General features: G+C 40.7%; 1 protein-coding gene across 1 annotated transcript; it reads right to left on the minus strand.

Moving 5' to 3' along the window:
- Positions 1 to 488: 488 nt before the first annotated feature.
- On the minus strand, positions 489 to 12,049 carry LOC121281994 (pepsin A-like). The gene is made up of 9 exons (XM_041195312.1): positions 11,994 to 12,049; positions 10,102 to 10,264; positions 9,439 to 9,556; positions 8,534 to 8,652; positions 4,923 to 5,122; positions 3,622 to 3,741; positions 2,396 to 2,540; positions 1,515 to 1,613; positions 489 to 647 (listed from the first exon to the last, which is right to left on the minus strand). The coding sequence occupies exons 1-9, from the start codon at positions 12,047 to 12,049 to the stop codon at positions 489 to 491; spliced, it is 1,179 nt and encodes a 392-aa protein (XP_041051246.1).
- Positions 12,050 to 14,609: the final 2,560 nt, after the last annotated feature.

Below are 14,609 nucleotides of genomic sequence, written 5' to 3' on the forward strand. Positions count from 1 at the left end.
ATTAATAGTTATTCCTCTAAAGCCAAAGATGTAAATACAATTTGGCTGAAAGCTGTATTCAGTTGACTCCTAGTGTCTGGGGAATTTATCATAGATCAGTCACACGGATATCTTTGTGTAGTGTGAGCACAAACTGGAGTGTATCTCAGCCACCTCCAGTGCTCATAGCAAAGTAAGAGATCAGAGCTATTAATGCATTTCTGATACTTTAATATTTATATTTTAATATTGTCCATTAATTTTTTCCAATAATATTTTGCAAAGTACAACACTAAATAGATTCAGAGCCAAACAGGCAGCCTGCATGTTGCTTGGTTTAAAATCAAATACCTTCTTCATCTGTGTAAATTATTAACATTGTTTGAAATCACTGGTACCACCATGATGCCTGTTGCATTTGGGAATTGTGAGGAATGTCGGGAAGATTTGTAAATGTGAATCGGGGAGAGGTCGAGGAAGCAATTTAAACAAAGCCATGAATGAACAAATTAGACAGCCCGGGCAAAGCCCATTCGGTTATTTCCTCGATCAAAAATGGAATAGTAGACTCCAATGAAGACATCTCCAAGAATCCAGAGGTCTTCAGAATCAGAAAGAGCCATAGTGCTAAATCCGCTTTCACAATATTTGTAGCCATTGTAATTGTTCTGCAAGTAAAGCAATGAATAACAAATCAATAGATTTCCCCACATTTGTTTGCTTATAAGAATGCACTTGCTTTTATGACAAACTATATTACATACAAACATACTACATTAACAGGCAGGAGAAGAAGCATTTGCCCCAAACTTCATGATGACCAGAACAACCTGACATTTCTTAGAAAGCAAAAAGAACTTTGCACAATGAATTACTTTGAAGCTAAAATGCCAAATGGCAAATACAGCAGAAACTTTCATGCAATTAGAATGCATGTTTGGCAATTGGATGAATTAACAGTTCACCTTTTTGTTGATGGTGCTGTCTCATTGAGTGATGTGGGTGAGAACCCTATTTGAAGAAGAACGGGCAGAGACATTCATTCTCAGGGCATGTGTGCTAGTGATTTGGGGAAAATGATTCAGCCGGAACTGCCACATGTTATGAGTGGACGACCAATCAGCCTGAGCCCCCACTCCTGATTACTGCGCTGGAATGTGTGCAAATGGGTAAAGACAGAGTTGGCCTAAAGTGTGGTACACTGTTGAATAACTCAACAAAACTTGCTGTCCTGACTCACAGTTTAAGCAAGAACCATTTGAGCATGTACTAGGGTCAGCAGGTACCCACAGAACTGTATTTAAAGGAACAGAGTCTCACAGAACAAAGGGAAGTCATTCAGCTAATTGTGCAGTTGTACTTCAACTAAAGTTGATGAAAGAAAGTGGAGTGGAAGAAATAATGAATAAAAGTTCCATGTAAATATAAATATAAATGAGGTACAGCCATTGCACTGAAACCTTTACAAATATCAGACACCCTGAGATGATGAACAATGCTGTGGAGATTCTGGCAGCCTAAGGTTTAAAGCATACCTGGAGCACATATTGGTCAGGAGAAAGGTGGTAGTCAATTCCATTGATGGTGAAAGTCACATAGGGCATTGTGGGCAGGTTACGACAGTTCACACCAAGCTGTAGAACAGAGAAACAAGAGTTTAACAGTGGTATTATCTGGGACCACAGGTCTCATTTGTGTTTAAAATGAATTCTTGACTATCAGTTTGCTCTGAGCCTTTCCTTAATTTTAGCATATGTGTAAACTATTGTAATGAATGCATCTGAGCCTCTTTTAATTTAGGGAACATAAGAAATGGGAGCAGGACTAGGCCATTCATCCCTTGAGCCTGCTCCACCATTCAATAAGATCATGAATGATCTGCTTGTGTTTCGAATTCCACATTCCCATCTACTCCTGATAACCTTTGATTCCCTTGCCTAACAAGACTCTATCTATCTATCTATCCCTGCCTTAAAAATATTCAGTGACCCCGCCTCCACCACCTTCTGAGGCAGAGAGTGACAAAATTGCAAAATCCTTTGAGAGAAATTTTTTTTCTCCAATTCCCCCAATTTTAAAACAATGAACCCTAGTTCTGGGCTCACTCACAAGAGGGAACACTCTTTCCACATCCACCTTGTCAAGACCATTCAGGGTCTTGTATACTTCAATCAAGTCACCCCTCATTCTTCTAAACTCCAATGGAAACAAGCCCAGTCTGTCCAATCTTTCCACATAAGACAACCTGCTCATTATAGGTATTAATCTAGTAAACCTACTCTGAACCGCCTCCAACGCATTTACATCTTTCCTAAAATAAGGAGACCAAAACTGCACAATGTATTTAAGACCTTGTGTCGTTTAAGATTTAAGATGAAATCATCTCCTTCTTGTGATAAAATACAATGCAGGTTACCACAGAATAAAGTTGTGCTTCTGCACCAATCTCGTGCTGAATTCTCTGGATCGGTGAGACAGGGCCAATAATCAGAGAGGTGCCAGTATCGACAATGGCCTGACAACCGCTTTCACAAGCCACTACCTGGCCGTTGACCTTCACACTAGGGAGGAAAAGGACATTCATGATTACGTGACCATTTTCAGAAATCTCAATGCCAACTGTTTATGGAGATTAATGTATGTGAATGTATGCATCGTATATCAAGAAGGTTTCCAAACTGAATTTGGCCATTATACTTTCAGTAAATATACAATATAACACTTTGATTGAGCTTTTGAATCTATTAATACGGCTGCACTACTTTTATTATTCTCTCAACTCTAAAATATTATTTGTCTTGCAATCTTTTGCCAGGTTTGTGTATTTTGATTCTCACTTTTCTGGTTTGCATTTGATTCAAAGTCATCCAGTGATTTGGCTTCAAAGTTTCCCTCTTGATGCTCAAGTCCCTCCACCGCCTTGCCTAACTGTATCATTGTGATCTCCTCCAACACTAACAGCATGCACTGTCCGCTTTATCTCCCATTTACTGTGCATCTTATACTTGCTGATGGTGCCAGAGTCATGATAGCTTTTTTTTGTTGAAAATTCTATTTCAAAACTTTCTTCATCCTCAAAAGTCAATTCCTTAACTGTGCTTTTAGATACCTCCCTCTAATCACTCCTAAAATACCTGCTCCATCCACTGTTCAATCTTCATTGTGCCTTTGGTTGTTCCAATAAGTGAAAAGTGCTCCACCAATGCAGTTGCCGTTGGCTTGCATTTCAGCAACCCCAACATGAATAGGGGATGGTGTCATTATAAGGAGCTGGATCAATATCAGTTGAGTAGGGGTTGAGGGTTATAGAGATATTGATCATGCTGTGTGATCTTCTAATCTGGTAGATTTGGAGATGTAGAGAATCATCAGGAGGTATGGGGTGGAAGTCCATGAGAGCACAATGGAGCACAGTTGAAGGTTAAATGATCTTTTCTTGATCTGAATTTGAATAACTCTGAATTATTCATTTCCAATCTAATCCCTAATATTTTTCTTTAATATGCTATCATGTTAAAATGCCCAGTAAATGCTGTCCAACACTTAATCTGTTTATCATTATGAATGATCTCAGCACAAAGAACATCTTTGCAGTTTAATTCTGTTCTAGAACATAAGCATTTTTAATGTTCATTTACTTACCTGTCCACAAGGATTTGCCAGTATCCTTCCACAGTGACGGGAACCCAGTTAATGTTACCTGTGTAATGGTTTGGATCAAATCCACCAAATACAACTTCACTTCCTGACTCACCATCCTGTCTGTAAATCAAAAGTGAAAAGAAATTAAATCTGGAAGTGTGCAGGTTCACAATTTCTATCACCTTTTGAAGATCATATCATAATGGCCTTTTGTCAAAAACGTTTTTGAGAGTAGCTGTGAAGATGCAGGAAAGCGCGCTGTAAATCCTAGAGAATATAAAAACTATACAGTAGGATGTAGCTAAATCCTACAACAGAAGAGTGTAAATCCCCATGGTTTTAAATATTTACATTGTGATCTAGTCAGGTTTGGTTTGTTGTGATTGTGAATGAACTGCCTGAGCAGAAGGAAAGAGATTCAATCGTAACTTGCAAAAGGGAATTGGACTCATACTTGAAAAGGGAGAAAAATACTGGTTATGGGGAAACGGCAAAGGAGTGGGGCTAATTGGATAGTTCCCTGAAAGAGCTGGCACAAGCGCAATGGGCCGATTGGTCTCTTTCTGTGCTGCCTAATTCTACGATTTTCTTCATTGAAGTCTACAGGGCTGGAATCGATGCTAGGGCAGGTTCACTGCCTAAGTTGGCAGGATGGACTCCCAGAATGACTGCTGGTGCAAGCCAGGTAGGAAATCTGGAACAGAACAGAAGAGGATTCTTAAAGGGGTAAAGAAATTCAAAGGCATAAAATAATTTTTTTATGGAAGAGAGGCTTTTCATGGGCTGTGGGACCTCCAGGAAAAGCGAAGAGCCTAAAGGGATGTAGAGATGACCACTGCTTGCCTTTGCACTCCTAACAGAGTTATTAGTTGCTTTCTACTTCTGCTGCATGATGTAATGCTGCAATATCCTGGATTCCAAGTTGAGGTTGGCCATACCTAAAGCAGAACAGAGGGAAATTGGCTGGTTTCCCTCACCCTGTCCCCTACCATCATTTAAATGCATTGAGTGGTCAACAGTCAAGTGACTAAGACCCCGTGTCAGATGGGGCAGGGGGAGCTGGAAGACACTTTGCTCTGGTGCAGATGGGGAAGGATATCTGACTCCCGGCCTCCAATCCTTATCTTGCTTAATTTCCCAACACTGTGTCACCTACAGAATTATGCCAGAGAAAAATCCAGCTGATAACATTAATGGTGTTGATAAAGAGAAAATGGAAAGCAAAGGCAATGATTGTGTAGATTTTGTTGGGTGTTTGTTATGAAGAGATTAATTTGGGGGTCATGAACATTATACTTCACCTGGTCAGATAAAAAGCAAACATAAATTGCTCCACCAGATGCTCAGACATCATGTTCTCGAAAACAGTTGTGGCACCTGCAACGGCATAATCTGCATATCCCAATCCCAGAATTCCATCAAATTCAGCATAATAAAGAAAACTGCCAGGCTCAGTGATGCTTAAACCAAATTCTTGGTGGGTGATATCAATGTTGGATACCTAATTGAAAAGAAAACTGTTTAAATATTTTACAGTAGGTCATCCTATCAGAAGGTCAAGTAACAAACGCCTGGTAGTAATGAGCACATTGGGGTTGTGCCAGTTTCTTGGTCTCTGCTATTCCAAATTGCCCTTGCAAGGTGTTGAACCCCCTCCTGCCCGTTGCTAGGTGGATGCCTTCGGGTGTGTGAAGTCAAGGATACAGACTCCCTACACTAGAAGTTCCCACTCCAACGTCTCAATCAGGTTCTGGTGCTTCATTGGACACCAACACATCTAGTGAGGTGAGGCACTGCAGACTCCAAATGGGCAGATGTGGTCCCCACCAGTCCAAGCCATTGAAGAAACACATTATGTTTTAAACATTTTCTGGAACACCACTTCTTCTTCCAGAGGCTGAGGAAGATATGTGATTTGGGAAATAAAGGGATAAAAGATTACTTTGATTTATACTTATGGAAGCTGTTTCTTTTGCTGTGTTTTTCCATAATCTTTTGCTTACACACTTGGCCTGTTTTTCTGGATGTGTTTTGGTAGAGATGAAGTTACTGTAGCTGATAAGCTTTGTATTTTTTTCCATTTCGTACTTTCCCATGAGCTTGCTTGACTATGAGAACATGATGTGATGTGCTTTGCAGGGACACATTGAAGTCCATGAGCAGTCAAAATACACTCGGCCCTGTAGCCAGCTGAAGCTGTATTGTGTATAAATGTGTGTTATTGTAACTGCTCTCTGAGAGATTCTATAGCTTAGCTCTTTCCCTTCCCTGCTCAAAATAAAGATTTTCTGACTTTAACCATCTCCGTACTTCAAGTGGCTTTTCTTCCACAACAAATGGAGGGACTGTCAGGGGAACCTTGGATAACCTTTCCCAAAATACCAGCTGGGCATCAGAGTTTCTGACTGTTTGGGCCAGGTGTGCACCCATAATTGGCCAATTCTAGATAGATGCTGTTACACTGGCCCCAAAGTATCTTGGGGATGTTTTGCCAAAAAAAGGTGGACCAGAAAGTGATTGTAAATTAAAGAAAGAAGAAACTGCTACTTATGTAGAACCTTCAGATATTGTTCAGATATCCCAGAATGTTTTACAGCCAATGAATTATTTCTGAAATGCACTCAGTTACTACTTCTATCTGTAACTAAGGCGAGAGTGACCTAACGCTTAAACAAGTGTCAGCTGATCAGAAAGAGCCATCGTGACTTTATTAAAGATACGTCATGTCTGTATAAACAAGTTGAACCTTTTGAGGGGCTAACCCTTAAGGTAGATTAGGTAAGGTCTATGGATGTTGTACATCAGGACATCCAAAAGGCATTGGATGAGGTTCCAGAAAAGAGAAGATTAGGGAAAGCAAGGGCGTACTTTTGAGGTGGACTTTTAACTTTAGCTTGAAATTGGTTTGGAAGTAGGATGCAGAGAGTGGAGATACAGGATATGTACGCAGACTGGTGGAATGTGACAAGTGGTGTTCTCCGGGAATCTGATCTGGAGCCTCATCTTTTCAACATAGATAGATGAAGGAATTGTGAGTTGTATTAGATTGCAGGTTACATGGAGCTAGGAGGGAGAGCAAGCAGTGCAGATGGCAGCACATTGTCGCAAGGGAACATAACCAGAATAAGTGAATGGGCATGCTGAGTTCAATGTGGGTAGGTGTGAGGCCATTCACTTTGGACAGAAGGTAAAAGAGTATTTTCCAAATGGTGAGAACTTAGGAATGGTAGAGGAGAGTGACTCGGGAGCCCAACATTACAAATTGTTAAAAGCCAGTTGGCAGATACAAAAAAGAATCAGTAAAGCTGATGGATTGTGAGCCTTTAACACAAGCATGATGAAATACAAAGGGAAGGAAGTTGTTCTTGAGGTTTGAAGATCCTTGGTCAGACTCTCAAGTGCAATTAGGGATGAGCAATAAATGCTGGCCCAGCCAACAACAGCCACACCCCGTGAAAGAATTAATAATAGAACACAATGTGGTACCGTTATTCAAGAAGGTAGGAAGGGATAAACCAGGGAACTATAGTCCTGTTAGTCTAACCTCAGTGGTGGGGAAGCCATTGAAAGCAATTCTGAGGGACAGAATTGATCTACACTCGGAGAGGCAGGGATTAATCAAGGACAGTCAGCACGGTTTTGTTAAGGGGAGTTCATGTCTGACCAATTTGATTTAATTTTTCGAAGAGGTGACCAGGTGTGTAGATGAGGGCAATGTATTTGACGTAGTCTACTTGGACTTCAGCAAGGCTTTTGATAAGGTCCCGCATGGGAGACTGATAACGAAGATAAGAGCCCTTAGGATTCAAGGCAACTTGGCAAATTGGATCCAGAAATGACGGAGTGTCAGGAAGCGGAGGGTGATGGTCAAGGGGTGTTTTTGTGACTGGGAGCCTGTGTCTAGTGAGGTTCCACAGGGAGCGGTGTTGGGTCCCTTGCTGTTTGTGGTATATATAAACGATTTAGACTTGAATGTAGGAGGGTTGATCAGTATGTTCACGGATGACATGGAAATTGGTGCGGTGGTAAATAGTGAGGAGGATAGCCTTAAGTTACAGGACAATATAGCCAGGCTGGTCAGTAGGGCTGATCAGTGGCAAATGGAATTTAACCTGGATAAGTGTGAGGTGAAGCAATTGGACAGGACAAACAAAGCACGGGAATACATGATGAGTGGTAGGACCCTGGGAAGTACTTGGTGTGCATGCCCACTGGTCCCTTAAGGGAGTGCGACAGGCAGATGAGGTGGTTAAGAAGGCATATGGGATACTTGCCTTTATTGGTCAAGGCATAGAATATAATGGCAGGGAGTTTATGCTGGAACTGTATAAAACACTGGTTAGGCCACAGGTAGGATGTGATTGCGCTAGAGAAAGTGCAGAGGAGATTTACCAGAATGTTGCCTGAGCTAGAGAGTTTTATTTATGAGGAGAGATTGGATAGACTGGGGTTAATTTCCCTGGAGCAGAGGAGATTGAGGGGGGACACGATTGAGGTGTACAAAACTTATGAGGGGCATATATAGGGTAGACAGGAAGGAACTTTTCCCCTTGGTGGAGGGATCAATACCAGTGGTCATAGATTTAAGGTAAGGGGCAGGAGATTTAGGCAAATGCGTTCACCCAGAGAGTGGTAGGATCCTGGAACTCTGTCTGAAGGGGTGGTAGATGCAGAAACTCTCATAACATTTAGGAAGTATTTGGATGTGCACTTGTGATGACATAGCATACAAGGCTATGGGCCTTGTGCTGTAAAATGGGATTAGCATAGTTAGTACTCGTTTGATTGGTGCAGATTCGATGGGCCGAAGGACCTTTTTCTATGCTGTAGACCTCTATGACTCTATGACAATCTGCAACACTGACTTCTCTATGGGCCCCTCAGACATGGGACATCAGCTAGTTTGACTTACTCTGACAGTGTCATATCCCAGTACACCAGTCATGCTGCCTGTACCATATTGGATAGAAAGGTACTTGTTTGAAAGGCGAAATGTTGAGGACGCTTGTGGATTAAACTTGTGATGATCACCTATAAGAAAAGAACATCCTATCCAGTTAGTTTCATTAGATTACAGTGTTCATTTCAATACAACAACAATTTGGCCTTGACGAATGTTGTGGAGATGTGACCAAATCCCACCACAACAACTGGGCAATTTAAATTCAATTAATTACAAATAAATATGGAACAAAAAGCGAGTATTAGTAATGGTGACTATAAAACTACAGGATAACCACAAGAACCCATTCCCCCTCCCTGCTTCAACACTAATACTGGGCAGACAGTATTACTAAGGTCTGCCAGCTCCAGGTCAATTCAGGAGGTAGTTCTCATATAGCAACCTTTTTGTTTACCCATTTTCATTCATTTGGAAATAAAAACTTGATGATCTGTGGAAATTATTTACATCCTTCTAATATTTCATTGGTTGTTTGTAATATTGATGACTCAGCGAGTAGTAGGTCATGAACACAATGTGCTTGGAAAATAACAGGCACAGGACTTCCTGCTTTAGATTACTGACCTGGAGATCTAAGCTATAACATACAAAGTTGGATCCTGAATCAACCCAGCTCCCACCTTCTTTTGGATACAAACTACTCCTGATCATCCAAAGGCTCAAGAAATTGAAGAAGCCAATTATTTGAATTACACAACAGTGAATCTGAGTGGGAATTTAGTGCTTAACAATTGCATTATAAAATCATAATGAAGCAAATTGGAGTTGAAAAGAAGTAACTGCATCACCTCCAAGGTTCTGTGTACCAAAATGTGCCATTATGAGAATTCCTTCTATGGTCTTGATTTACTTACGGCATGCTGGACTAGAGCAGTAACCCGATGGGACCCAAAGGTTTGAAGAGCCAGTATCAAAGATGACAATGAAACTCTGAGGTGGAGTCCCGATGCTGATTGTTCCGTAGTATGACAGCTGTCAGGAAATTAAAAGGAAGATGGGAAATTAGAAATGGATCTGGTTCTCAGACAGTGTACAGTAGAGATGTGTTACAGATCTGATGTGCTTAAGCATTGAGTTTTCTAAAAGCTTAGTTTAAGAAGTGCGTTTAACCTAAACATAATGGGAACGAATTTTGCATCCATTTTACAATTTTACTGCCCCTGCAGTTTATTTAAAACAAATTAGATTTCCAAATGCTTAACAAAGATCTCTAAAGTCGACAGGGCTACTTTTGGCAAATATTCCACTGGTTTACGTAATGAGGAATGGGAGCAAATCAGCATTTAGTAAAATATGTAGGAATGGCAAGGGGCTATTTTCAGTTTCAATCATACACCCTCTTAGCGCTGTGCTAAAATATAACTATTGCAAAATGATTGCCAGCAATATCTGCTGTACTTTTAGATTTCAGATACCGGTGGCAGGGTTAATGAAGGGCAGAATGCTGTCAAATCAATCAGGATGACCATTTCTATTCTATTTGCTGCTCTTCCTTAAAAACACTACAGATTACTTACATCCAGGTAGTTCCCTAGTGGCTCTGTTGAACCTGATGAGTCCTGCTGGGATGGTCCACGGAATTTGGAAAGGGGATTGTATGGGTGTTTCTTCAGGAAATCCTCAAGTAAACCACGTTCCGCCAAGATATTGCGGACAGATTTACCCTTAAATAGTTTCACTCTGCAAGGACAGGAGTGAAAGAGGGTCAACACTTGGGCAAATATGTCTTTCTACATTTTTCTCTACACCTTACAGTGTCATGCACACAGGCTATGTTCTGTTTCATAAACAAAAGTAGCATGTACACAAAACAGAGATTAATGTAAGAAGGGATACATAGAAAAGAACATACAGATTAGGACCAGGATTAGGTCATAATGAACACAACCATTACCAAAATGGGATTATCAATATCTGACAGTTTCTGTTTAAATAACAGCTTCATGGATTGAGATGCATGCTGACTGTTTGTGGAGCACTGAGAAGGGATTTTCTTTCCTTTTCAGAATGTAGTATTTATCACTGAATCCCCTTTTTCTCTCCAATGTTCAGCTAAAGTTCTAGAGACACTTCACTTAATGTCTGCTAAATTCAGGCTTTTTCTTGTGGATATTGGTAAACAAACATCTCATATTAATTACAACAAAATTGCCCCCTCACAAAAATATTCCATACCCATGACAAATTTCATCAATGTTGGCCAATCTATTAGAAATGCAAAAAACTATAATGTTGCAGAAAGAAAATCAATCCTATTGATCTTTAGGAGCCCAATTACACAGGGAACGTTCCTTCCACCTACTCAAAATGGACTTTGATGGCAAAAGCCCACTTGTATCTTCTCAAATATAATAGGTATTCTAAGTAATTCTCGTGTGTCCTGGTGCCTTATTGAGGCTACAATATGAAAAGTGTGTATGCTATCCAGTACACAAAACTCAGTTGGCTGCAACACCCCAGGCATGAGGGACTAAGGGAAAAGCTAATGGAAGCCTGCTCATCCAATTTTCTGATCTTTCATAGACATTTTATAACTATGTAACCAGGAAATTGACAGCAAGATTGGGCACAAAGACAAATCAGCCCATTAAGCACACAGGCATTGTTAATATAATGAACTTGTCATGAACAGGTACAGAAAATAATCAGAATGGCTAATGGAACGCTGACCTTTATATCTAGAGGACTAGAATACATGGAGGTAAAAATCATGCTTCAGTTATACAAATCCCTGGTTAGGCCACACCTGGAGTACTATAGGCACCACACCTATGGAAGGATATATTAGCCTTGGAGGGAGTACAGCATAAATTTACCAGAATGATACTTGCATTCCAAGTGTTAAGGGGGCATTACACAAACCAATGTTGTATTCCCTAGAATTTAAATGATTAAGAGGCAATTTGATCAAAGTTTTCAAGATATTTAGGGGAACAGACGGGGTCGATAGAGAGAAACTATTTCTGCTGTTTGGGAAGTCAAGGATTAAGGGGCTAATCTAAAGATTAGAGCCAAACCTGTCAGGAGTGCAACGAAGAAACACTTCTACACACAAAGGGCGGTAGAAATTTGGAACTCTTTTTCACATGTGGCAATTGGTGCTAGGTCAATTGTAAATTTTAAACCTGAGATTGCTAGAGTTTTGTTATCCAAAAGTTTTAAAGGATATGGGTCAAAATATGGAGTTAGGCCATAGGATCATCCGTGATCTCACTGGCTGACCGAACAAGATGGAGGGGCTCAATGGCCTATTCCTGTTCCTATGTTCCTCGTGGCAGATGAGAGATTCAGAATTGAAATGTTCAAGGCAAACTCAAAACATTTTGATGGCATTATCATCTTCCATCTGTGAGGAAACAGTCATGTCATATCTAACTTCAGAACCAAGACTCCGATCATAGGTTCTTACCTGATTAAACATTCAGAGAGCTGAATGCAAGCGAGTGCAATGAGCAACCACTTCATCTTTGTCCCTTGGTGTAGTGAAATGACTCCAAAAGGGAAATATCAGATGCTCCTGCAAATGGGTTCTAGTTGTTGCTGCTTTTATAGTGGTCCGAATCAATCCTTTCCATTGTCTTTAGATGTGGGTAACAGATTAGGCAGTTAAGAGTTTTTCCATAATTGGTAGATATTAAACTTGATGACCTTGTTGGAAAAGCAGATATTGCTGCCAAATTAAGTGACCTCAAACCACAAAATTACAATTTGACACATTATTAAATAGCAATGACTTTTATTAATACAATTATAACTGATAAAGATATTAAAATTCTATTTACAAACTGATGATAAATGCTTCGTCTAATTACTTGGGTGTTGCGGTTTGAACATATAGCCTCAGAGTCTGATAAGCAATGAATTTGTGTCTGGATGACATTGAGCTTATTTTTGTATATGGTCAGTTGACTGCTCTGTGAAGCACCCATTGAATGGGCATTTGTCCCAAACTTCATAGCATTTTGACACCATTAGGACAAAAAGGACGTTGCAATCTGTAATAACTTGTTGCTTAAATTTTGGTGATTCATGCAATGAGATCACATGTGCTTTCGGATTTTCTTTTCTGATATGTAAGGGTCAGAAATACACAGGTTGGCTGTGAATGTTGCTTCTACAATGTCATGTGTATGTTGTCTTTTATCACCATAGTTCTTATTTAAGGATAGTAATGAGTTGATACAAATTTTGGGACGCAATTGATGTGCTAACCAGATGACCCAAACACCATGTCATCCTCTCTCTCCACCATCTGCGCACTGTGGCTATGTTGCATACTATCTACAAGATGCACTGAGGCTACTCACCAAGGCCTTTTTCACAGCATCTTCCAAATTGACAACCTCCACCATCAAGGAGAACAAGGACAAGAGATGAATGGGGTCCCGCCAAAACTCAAAAAGAAAGTGAAACACAGCAGAGACAAGCCGACAGCTGCAGAGACAGAGTTTATAAAAAACAGTGACTGCTCTTAAAGTGGCAATAAATTTAGAAGGGTAAATAAAAGAAAAATGTCCATGGACAGCAAATTATAAGAGATCCCAGAGAGAGGGTGACTCCGCGGTAAGCCATACACCTAAATTCATCATTACCTGGAAAGCCGACCAGAAGTGCAGTCCCCTTGCAGTCATTCACAATGCTGCAGGTCAGACATGTCGATCCATTCAATCCCATTTCAGATGACTGGTCTCAGTATGTCAAATGCCTAGCGATCTTTTTTACCACTAACCACATCACGGGGGAGGAGAAGAAGAGAGAGATTCTTTTATCCTCATGAGGGAGCAAAAGGTATCGGCTGATCTGCAATCTTACATCATCTTGTGCCCCAGACTCGAAGACTTTTGATGATTTAACAAAAGTTGTACAGAGCCACCTGAAATCAAAGTCCTCAGTTACTCTGCAGTGCTTCAAGTTCAACTGAAGGAATAAGCTGACTATGTGGCCATTTCAATGGCATTAGCTGAGCAGTGTGAATTCGGAATGTCCATTAGTGATATGTTGAGATGGGCTGATATGCTGGATTGGGAATGATGTTATCCAAAGGCGTTTGCAAGCTGAACCTACTCTTGACTCCAATAAGGCATTAGAACGAGCTACCGTGATGGAGCGTGCTGTTAGAAATTCCAAAGTTATAGCAGATACACAGGATGGCGTCATCCATCTAGTCGAGTGGGACAATCCGGCAACAAAAGGCGTGAAAACATCAGACTCTGTAGAACGGTGGGAAATACTCTCTCACTCCAGACTATTGAAAAACAACAGCACAGCAATGAAAACCCATAACATGGATGAGAGAAATACATCCAGACTCCAGTGAGCGGACGACAACTCAAACAAGTCGAGATGCTTTTTCTGCCAGCGCTATGGCCCCATAATGTGACACTGCAGAGAACGGCTAAAACAGCACTATAAAGGCAGAAGGTAAATCGTGAAATATGCCTCATGGAGGAGCCAGAAGACATAGAATCAGACATCCATTCATTATATAGCCTCACAGAGGAGAGAACCGAGCCAATCCAAGTAAACATTACAGTTAGCTTACAACCCATTAAGATGGGAATGGATACAGGAGCGGTGATGTCTATCATTAGAGAGGATACATTTAGATATCTGAGTAAAGGAACCCATCCTTTGAAGTTAGAAGTTTCGGACACAAAGCTGAGGACATATGTCGGTGATGAAATAAATATGAAAAGGGTATGATAATTCAAGGTGCAGTATGAGGAACATCGGCAAAATGACCCCTATTTGTAATGTCAGAGTCAGAGCTTCTTGGAAGAAGCTGGCTGGGAGAGATAAATCTTGAGGGCCCGCTAAGCTCTCAATTCGAACCAGAAGTGTTTATGCAGGAATAAATGAGCACACAAAGACCAAATGGCAGAAGCCCATAGAATCACAGAATTACAGAATCACAGAATCACAGTGCAGAAGAGACCCTTTGGCCCATCGAGTCTGCACCGATACATGAGAAACACCTGACCTACCTAACTAATCCCTTTTATCAGCACTTGGCCAATAGCCTTGA

The sequence above is a fragment of the Carcharodon carcharias genome, chromosome 9 (assembly GCF_017639515.1).
Source record: "Carcharodon carcharias isolate sCarCar2 chromosome 9, sCarCar2.pri, whole genome shotgun sequence".
In the NCBI taxonomy this organism is placed as follows: domain Eukaryota; kingdom Metazoa; phylum Chordata; class Chondrichthyes; order Lamniformes; family Lamnidae; genus Carcharodon; species Carcharodon carcharias.

Coding starts and splice junctions, on each gene's coding strand:
- LOC121281994 (XM_041195312.1), bottom strand. CDS start 12,049: ATGAAGTGGTTGCTCATTGCACTCGCTTGCATTCAGCTCTCTGAATGT. Junction 2,541..3,621: donor TGGCAAATCCTTGTGGACAG/GTAAGTAAATGA, acceptor TTTCCTCCCTAG/TGTGAAGGTCAACGGCCAGG. Junction 648..1,514: donor CTGACCAATATGTGCTCCAG/GTATGCTTTAAA, acceptor CTTTACTTGCAG/AACAATTACAATGGCTACAA.